The sequence below is a fragment of the Papilio xuthus genome, unplaced genomic scaffold (assembly GCF_000836235.2).
Source record: "Papilio xuthus unplaced genomic scaffold, Pxut_1.1 DF825946.1, whole genome shotgun sequence".
NCBI lineage: Eukaryota > Metazoa > Arthropoda > Insecta > Lepidoptera > Papilionidae > Papilio > Papilio xuthus.
Genome location: NW_013532703.1, coordinates 7,878,695 through 7,888,710, shown reverse-complemented (window position 1 = coordinate 7,888,710; position 10,016 = coordinate 7,878,695). Strand labels below are relative to the sequence as shown.

The window sequence follows — 10,016 nt, the reverse complement described above, 5'->3', positions numbered from 1 at the left end:
TTTATGACATTTGACATTTCAAAATTATATTGCCTTACCACTTAAAAGACTTAATTTTTGACGGTAAAATATTTAAACAATAGAAAATATTCACATCTTTATAAAATAAAATGCATAATGTTACGTCCAATGTTATATGGAACCCTTTTTAAAGGTATTTATGCAATATTTGTAAATGTGACAGTTGTGTTTTTGCCGCGTTATTTTGATAATTTTGGTTAGGTCGATGGCACTTGGCACGGGGCTATTTAGGCGGGAAACTAACCGACAATCCGACATTAGACATTAGCAGTTCACATTTTTTTGTAATTCCCTTTTAATTCACAGTTTGCAGACAGATTCATAAAATGAGTATCCCCACAACAAAACCATTTACTGTATTCGTAGAAGGCAATATTGGAAGTGGTAAAACAACATTCCTAGAACATTTTAGACGATTTGAAGATATCACGTTGTTGACGGAACCTGTTGAAGAATGGCGAAATCTCCGTGGATGGAATCTATTGGTATGATTACCTTTAATTAGTTATTACGCCAGTTGATTGTTAGGTCTGTCTCCATATGTACTTATTATTACGATTACAGGACCTCATGTACAAGGATCCAGCAAAATGGGCTATGACTTTTCAAGCGTATGTCTCACTTACTATGTTGGAAATGCATCGCAGACCGACTACTACGCCAGTAAAATTAATGGAGCGATCAATATACAGCGCTCGATATTGCTTTGTAGAACATATGATGAAATCAGGTGTCATGCATCCCGCTCAGTTTGCAGTCCTCGATGAATGGTTTAGGTTTATCCACCAACAGATACCTATTGATGCAGATCTTATTGGTAAGTTATTTTTAAAGATCCAATGTTAATATTTGATTGACCTGTTTACACAAATATCTAGGTTATACTATCTTAATCTACAATTACTACTTAAATTTGATTTTTAAATCTACGGTATACTTTTACCCTGCTTAATCTTGATGTATGCTCATCAGAATATAAATAATATTTGTTGTGGACTTGTAAATTAAATTATGTTTATTTTAATTTCAGTGTACCTAAAAACAACTCCAAGTGTAGTATATGATAGGATAAAGAAGAGAGCTCGTTCCGAAGAGCAGTGTGTTCCGCTGTCTTACATAGAAGAGTTGCACAAATTGCATGAAGACTGGTTGATCAACAGGGTGCATGCTGAGTGTCCTGCTCCTGTAAGCTTTTCTAATGGAAACTTTTGTTATTATTAGCATTATATTTTAATTTCGAATGCATGTAGGAAATATTTGTAGTATGTTTGATATTACTCTAAAGTATGGCAACATGATGTAGATTATACATATATATCTAGGGAAATAAAACAAAAAAAAAATGATGTAATGAATTACTTATATTTACAATTATTGCATCATAATTACACTTTTAAATTTAGAATTTATTTAATGGCAAGGTCCTTGCTTACATTATTTCAGCTAAAATCACTCTTACAATGAAAAATTGATTTCAGTTAATCCTGAAAACATTTTGCAAATGGTTATTTTATATATGAAACTCGTAAACACAATGTTAGCTACCATATTCTTCCGATACAGCTTTATCAAGTTTTATATATGAAACTCGTAAACACAATGTTAGCTACCATATTCTTCGATACAGCTAAATCAATTTTTATCAAGTTTTAAATGCATATTGTGTAGGTCTGAGAATTGGCTACTATCTATTTTTTAATATTGTGCACACGAGTCGCATGCAATACCTAGAAATATAAAAAAAGGATATAATTTATTACATCTTTAGTTTAAATAGAACAACTTAGGTGTAACATTTTTCTAAATATATTTCAGGTGTTAGTTATAGATGCAGATTTGGATTTATCTAAAATAACTGAGGAGTATAAGAAAAGTGAACACAGAATCCTCAGACAAGCCGTTGATGTTGTGATGAATTCACCAAACAAACTTAGCCCTAAGAAACCAATCACAGGATCGCCTATTTCTATTGTACCAAAGATAAGACTTTAACAGTTTGATTTCATAGAAATTTAATTTATTAAAAATATAATAATATCTATTTTTGCACTAAGATCTTCGAGATAATTAGTAGAATCTTACTTAAATATCATGATTTGGAAAATGGTATAAAAAAGGGTATTAAAAAAATAGGATATGTATAATTTGTAGATACTGAATTAAATTTAAGACCCATGTGATTTTAAGTAATGAAAAAAACTTTAAAAACTAGTGTAGCTAAATTGAAAGTGGTACAAACAAAAGGATATAATATCCAAAATGTGCTTTCCTGAAAAACTGAAGTTTCAGCTTAAATTATTAGTGTAAGTTACGAAATCCCCCTTCTGTTCGTAGTTTTAATTTTTTTTCTCTATTATTGTAATTGTAACCAGTATTGTAATTTTATTAATAATTAGGATATTTCTTGATGTAGCCTGTTTCTAAAGCTAAATGTTCCAAACTTGATGCATTTAACAAATGGATTTTGTTCTCTATTGTATTTTTGTTTGTATGGGGTTCAAATATTATATTGATAGACAAAAGTATGAATGTAATACTTAAAAACTAAGTACCAGTACCTAAATATATATAATATTAAAGATATAATTGAAATATCTTTCATGGTAAAAATATCATTGTTTCAAATAATTATGGTTATACTAATATTTATATGTAAAGTAATTAACTGTAGTTATATTGATTTATAAAATTCCAAAGATTCTTTTCTTTTATTAGTTCGTATTCTGACTATTTTGAATTTGGGTGATTTTATTTTAAAGGTTATTTTGTAATAGCATTTTCGACATAATTAACTTGACATTGCAAATTAGTATGACAAAATGACATTCCCCACACAGATCTGTACATTAATTAATTTCTTTGTGACATTTTTGTGTTTTTTAGTTAAGATTTATTTATTATTTTATTTTATGTATGTATTTTGATTGACTTACTCATGAGACGGATTTGTTAAATCTCCATATTCTATTTTAAATGTTTGTACACTTCATATCTGAATTTAAAACAATATTTTAAAAGGTCAAAATAACTTTAAAATTATGAAATTGTATACTTTAATTTTTATCAACTGCATTTGTAAAATTATTCACAAATTACCAATCGTGTTATAAAAGATTTAAAATATTTGATCTTCTATAAGTCTTGATATCCTATTGCGTCTGTATGAATGGATAAAAAGCTCGGATAAAGAAATACAAAAGTTAACTACTTAATAAATTACTAGTAATAATACTGTTCAAACTCTTCATATTTAAGCTTTTTAATATAAGATACCTTAATTTTCTATTAACGTATTATTTTAAGATCAATAAAGATTTTAATTTTAAATATAAAGTTGTCTTATTATATCTTGTAATTTCTATCTTGGATTTTCCAATAGAATTTAAGAAAACGAATTAAGCACTTGTTTGGTGATGAAATTCAATGAAAGAAACAAAATAGAACCAGTTATCAATTGGACTAGTTTTTGTCCAAAATACTGCATTTTATTTTAAAATTCAATTTTTTACATTTATTAACGTAGTTGTAAAGTGTTGCAATTCTAAAAGTGATTGTGGCGCCCTCATCGTAGGTTTATTAATATTTTGGTTACGCAATAATATACAAAATCGAACGTGTATGAGCAGTAAGTTTTATTTGTCGTTAGGGCGCGTCTGTATCCCATATTTAATTATACTCGGCAAATGAGTCCCCGCACAACATTTGCTTTATATCGACCGATCATTTTCATTCGTCGTTAACCCGTATGCCAGGACTCCTCGCATGCTGTTTACCGGCCGAGTAACGAATTTGCACCCTTAAGTCCATATGGTTGCCTATGATTTTAACATTTCAACATTCAAGATATTCGGGATTTAAGACTATTATTTTCTATAACACGATCGTCATGTAAGAGATTTTAATTATTAAAAATATTATTTTAAAGACTTTTTGCATTTAAATTTACTGCGACTGAATTGCCTTAGCCTGAACTGAAAAAAGTTAAGAGTCGGTGTTGCTGTATAATTTTTACATATTGCTCATTTCTGATTTTTCGGTTTTGATAAAGTTGAAGATAAATTTAACGTTATAGGATATAATGAAACCAAATTTTTTTTTTATCGAATGGAATTCCCGAAGTTTTAAAGATATAAAGCGTAAGCGTTTCATCATACCATTATGTTAGTGGAAGTGGCGGAAAGAGCACGTAAATACGAAATCCCAAATTTTAATTACCTCTAAGAATTTCAAGTATTATTTTATTTCCCTTAATCTAAATTCATGGAATCTCTTAAGCTGAGATTCATTACATGAACAACAATACTAGACGAAATTCCCGTAAAAAAGGAAAAGGAAAATACAAATCATGGCAACATTTTAACGTCAAAAGAAATTTTTGTCATTCTCAGGTGTTTACATGCCGATAAGAATTTATTTAGGTCAAATTTATATTTTAATATTTTATTAGATAATGAATTTTTGTAATCAATTTTAAGTTGTAATTTGCACTTTTACAAAATTGTTTTATTATATATTGTGATGACTTCTTGTTGTGGTAATGAATTGATATTTAATACTGCATTAAGCGAAGTAGTATCTAGTAATTTAGAGTTAATTGCAAATTTAGTACAGAACGAGTACGGTGCATGTGTTATCCTCGGTGCTGTTGGGCTCGCTAGTGCCGTTTTAGCAGTATTTACTTTTAGAAATTGTGCTAATATCTCAATTACGTGCAAGAAACAATCCCTTTTTATGAGAAAGTAAAAGTTATGCAGTTTATAGTACTCTGCTGAGGCTACCAGGTATGTGATTTATCTTTATTAAATAAAATAATTATTTTAAGTATTACCTGAACCCAATATGTTTTATACACATGTAAGAAAAGTAAATACATAAGTAATGATTATTAATATTTTTGAGGTATATTAAAAATATTAAATACCATATTATAAAGTTAAATTAAATCCTCAGTTTTATGTGAGGCTATCTATAAAACAGTATGTTTAACATATGCCCAGCTGCATTTAGAACCACAGATTACCGACCGCTGTCTATTGACATCCACATTAAGCTGAAATATTGTAGATACTTAGACTAATATATGTGCAATTTAATTAACATATCTTTCTCTATCCTATATGTCCTATGTTAAATTTACCTCAATCCCATCCTTTTTGCATAACAATATGTGGGAAGGGAAACATAACTGAAATTTAGCCTTCAGGCATATTTAAAATTATTGAATATAGATTATAATGAAAGTTGGAAGACTTTAACTATACAAAGGATAATTTAAATAAGAACTACATGTAATTTTTACAAGGATTCAATAAGTTACATGCCTAGAGAGATATATGTTTTAGTTTATATTTTAAAGATGTTTTATGAATATGACTATAATTTCATATTGTGTTTCATCCATTAATAACTTAAAATTTACTGATCCAATTTTAAATCATATATTTAAAAATCAGAAATTGTTTTGGATAGATTAATCAAAAATAACATAATGTCTTATGTATATCGATGTAATCTGTATAAATAATTGAAAATGATTACTTTTGCTTTGTTCCGTTACAGTCAATTTATCTTTATGAATCTCTATTAATAGTTTGAATCCTCACCACTGCTAAAAACCGCAACCGTCAACGCCAAAATGCCGAAAATCAAATAGGCACAAAATACCAAAGTTTATAGCCTGCCCATGTATAGAGGTCAATGCCAAGGACACATCCAAAATTTCATGCTAAATACACGCCAGTTGTGGTGCCTAATACTATTGCAAAAAAAATATATAAGTGAGATATAAATTGCAGCTCATTTAATATATGCATATGTATATAAATATATGCATTTTACCGCATTCTGTCCGTGGTATTGAAAGCGGCGCGCGTAGATACTGGTCGTATCTCACCTCGAACGAAAGTGAGCGCGGCCAAGACCGGGTGAATGGCGCTAGTCTAATCGATGTTACCTCATTCCACTGGGCTATATCACTTTCCTACGCAGAAAGCGTAAATTGTGTCATGTTTATGCATTTCATCTACATTCCTCGAGCATATCTTTAACTATAATATTAATAAGATATTTTTTATATGAACATTTACGAAATATCTAAAACTAGTTGTCGCCTGCGACTTTTTTCGTAGAGTTAATCTCCTCTGTTAAAAATGTCAACCGTTTTTATTCTGCCGTTCTAGCGTGGCGTAGTAACATCAATCCATACAATCGTTCGCGTTTGATTAAAAATTTTAAAATTAAAATGTGTTAGAATTAATTTTGTAAAAGGTATAATATTTCGTCTTATTAGTGCACGCAAATGGTCCTACTCGTGTAAATTTTGTCTAAGAAAACTACACTTAGCGTCTCCTTAGGTCATAGCCAATTAACGAATCTAAGTGCGGCAGTAATGTTATTCGATATTAACTTAGGTATTAGAATTAAATTATAGATGTAAATGTTGGTATATTGGTTCGTAACTCCCGCATTGAGTACTGAAACCAACAACATACAACCGGGTCAATGTTGCGTGCTATTTCGTTTTCATAGTAACAATATCGATCATACTGAGCTAGAAATTTCTTGACAATGTACATCTTACGCTATCGATTGGCTATTCTGTAAACATTCGCCGTGGGTTTCTAATACCAAATTCTCAGTTTACAACATATTGTTATCACTGTTTTGTCAAAGATAATGACAGAGATGACGATGTTTTATACAGAGATTTTCGACTCGGAAAATAACAAGACAAAACAGGAATATCGAATTTTAAACACGACCCCTATATTTGCAGCTATTGTAGGCAACTATTACGTAATTAAATAAAATCGATTAGCAGTAACGCGAATTGTTAAATTTATAGTGTTCTGTAATTTGTTATTTCCCTAAGATATTAAAGTTTTCTATTAAGACCGGAGTTTCGAACAATTAACTAAGTAATTTAATTAACTACATAATAAATTTTAATGCTTCAAGCATATAACGATAAATAATACTATAGTACAAGAAGAGCTTTATTAATAACTTAACTAAATCGATGAGCATATATGCGTTGAAATATGTACGTGGTATGATCTCTACCTACCCTTGTAGGTCATGGGCGTTATGTTGTTGTTGATAATCAGTGTTTGCTTCGAGACATTGCGCCTTGTTAACTTTATGATTGCCCTCTGTTAAAGAGAAACGAAATAAAAAAGCTCTCATAGCCAATCGAGACAATCGTCAGCCGCTTTTACCGAAACATCGATTCGTCATTTACAATTTGTGTAATGTCAATCTGTTTCAATCAATCAGCGAGCCACGTTCTCTGGTACGTGTTTAATAATGATAAATGTATATTTAACAAAAAATACACTCGAGAATTAGTTTTGGTGACAAGGGCTTGGAACTTTTCCCTTGTGGCTTATGCCGACCCTCCATAGGGATAAGGGCAGGTTAATGATGATGATGTCTTGGTACTTTTCAATTTAATTCAAAATTTCCATAATCAGTTTATAATTTTGCAACAAGATGAATGTGCTTTTTATATCTATATTGTTTTTACAATACATTAAATCAAGCTAGCGAAATTATCTTTTATTTATATTTAGTTCTACTTATACTATAAGCTTAAATCTTAAGGTTTATAAAAACCTTGTGCGCCGACCCCACATGGGTGGGATAAGGCCAGAAAGAATTTTAAAATAAAGCATTGTAAATAATAAATATATAAATCCTTATATTATGATATTTAATACATGTTTTTATATAAAATTTATGTATTTGAATTATAATATGTTACGAATATGTCGAACACGTGCGGGATCAATTTATATTGGGCGATCGATTGAGGCGCTATATAATTGAGACAATTTAAATTATGAAACAGTCAAATTCATTGATTGTGTTTAATATAGGAGTGCACTTATGTGTCACAAGTACGAAAGAAGGACTTATTCATCATTCTCCGTTCTTGTATTTTCTATCTAAATAGTGGCAATTGATATGTCTTTTAAAATTGTCTCTATTTAATTTTTTTCTAACGCCGTAGCGTTATGTATGAATTCATGTATGAAATTCATGTATGAATCTCGGTATAACAACAACAAACAACATGTAGATTTATTCTCCTATGATCATTTTCTATCTTACTAATATTATAAATGCGTATGTTAAGACGGATGGATGTTTGTTTGAAGAAATCTCCGAAACGGCTGCATGGATGTTGCTGAAATTTGGCATAGATGTAGAACATAGCCTGGAAGAACACTCGGGCTACTTATTTAGTTTGTTTTATTGAATAAAATCTATATTATATAGTTTTTAAAAAAAGTTTTCATATAAATTTATTCTACTTCGTTCGTTACTATTAAGAATCACTGTAGAAAATAATCAAAACAAAATCCATTCGATTCGGACCGCATAAGAAAACATGGCAATAAAATATGTATTTACGGAATAATTATGTGACTGCGATAAATAGGCTACATATCGGCCTAGTGAATTATGTTGGGGTACGATTGAATATCATCTGTATCCTTCCCACCGTTGCCCTATCACGTACGCGGTAAAAACGCAACGCCGACCGCGGGCCGTGAAGTGGGGAGATCGGGGGACGGGACCGAGACATCGTAAATCGACTTTAACTATAAAGAAAAGGACTAGATAACTTACTAAATTAATTCGGCAACTTTTCGCGGTGCGAGATCATGACTTACGTCTTTATGAATGAAACACAAATTGAAACACACAAAACGAGCATACAAACAAGTAAGATTTTATTCTATTGTTCGGTTTTATGTCGGGTGCTTGACAGGTCCTGTCTTTTAAAAGTTAATGTTCATCTTGCATCGCCACGAATGCGATCCAAACTTTGTTATTTTTAATCTGTTCCTATCAATAAACCAAGTGACGGACAAATGGCTTTTGTCGCGATGCTACTAATCTGGTACTGATCCCCTTTTTTATTTTGTTAATGCCCAAGTAAGCTTTTGTTAGAGTCTGATAAATTTGATGTTTTTCACAGTATTAACGCTTCCCTAGTTTCTTTAGCTTCATAGTAATGTTAGCAAGAAACGATATAAAATTAAATCTTAATCACTATTCTTTTATGTTTTTAAGATTGTTAGATATAATATTTTATTCCTAATTACATTAAAAAAAGTTGGTTTTATAATACAGTGTGTGCTGGCAATATATCATTGGTGCAATTAAAGAGTCTAGAGCTAGAGCTTGTTGCTAACGTCGCGTCTAGTGCATTTAATGCGGCTGGATGATAATATCGTTACATTAGGCCAGAGATTTCCAAACTATTGTGTTATAAGCAAATATTTAGTGCGACCTAAGTGTATAACATCCACAGTTTTTTATGATGTTAATTTATATCGATAAATTAGTATTTTCACTACTACAACAGCAAATAATATGGGATTAAGTAATACGTCACTCGCTACAATGAATTTGAACATTACCAAATTTACTGAGACTAACATTTAGACCATTGTTTGGCGTTCGTGTACCACCAGCTCTGTCTTATCTTACTAGTATTATAAATGCGAATGTTTAGATTAATGGATGATTGGATGTTTGTTTGAAGGTATCTGGCGAACTACAAGATCTGGCTGAAATTTGGCATACATATAGAACATAGTCTAAAAAAACACATAGGCTACTACTACTAATTATGTTTTTTTTTGACTCCGCGGGCGACAACTAGTTAGTGAATAAATAGCGGTCTTTGAGAACCGCTGTATTGAGGTGGTTTGTGCTTTTATGGCGTGTTTCGACCGGACTAGGCTTCTAACAAGGACAGTTACCTTTATGCTATCGTTTCTTGTATCATATTTCGTTATTGTTATTTAGTAAATGTTTAAGATTACTGATGATTTAGTCAGAATTAGAAATTATATACATATATTAGTATCGATGAAAGATAACCTATTCACATTACTTAGAAATGTTCGTATTTCTAAAAGTACATTCAAATAAAGTTACTGCCAAACTCAGAGTTCCTTATTAGTGTAGTCAAGTGGTTA

General features: G+C 30.5%; 2 protein-coding genes across 2 annotated transcripts in view; both read left to right on the top strand.

The window, feature by feature from the left end:
- The first annotated feature begins 17 nt into the window (after positions 1–17).
- Positions 18–2,606, top strand: LOC106124000 (deoxynucleoside kinase). Its single transcript, XM_013320434.1, has 5 exons — positions 18–154; positions 328–506; positions 586–838; positions 1,052–1,206; positions 1,837–2,606. The coding sequence occupies exons 1-5, from the start codon at positions 118–120 to the stop codon at positions 2,011–2,013; spliced, it is 801 nt and encodes a 266-aa protein (XP_013175888.1). The 5' UTR covers positions 18–117; the 3' UTR covers positions 2,014–2,606.
- A 1,866-nt stretch (positions 2,607–4,472) lies between these two features.
- Positions 4,473–10,016, top strand: part of LOC106124508 (solute carrier organic anion transporter family member 2A1) — a 47,897-nt gene continuing 42,353 nt past the window's right edge. Inside the window, exon 1 of the mRNA XM_013321239.1 lies at positions 4,473–4,802. The gene's annotated coding sequence lies outside the window, so the exon portion shown is untranslated. The remainder of the gene's footprint in view (positions 4,803–10,016) is intronic.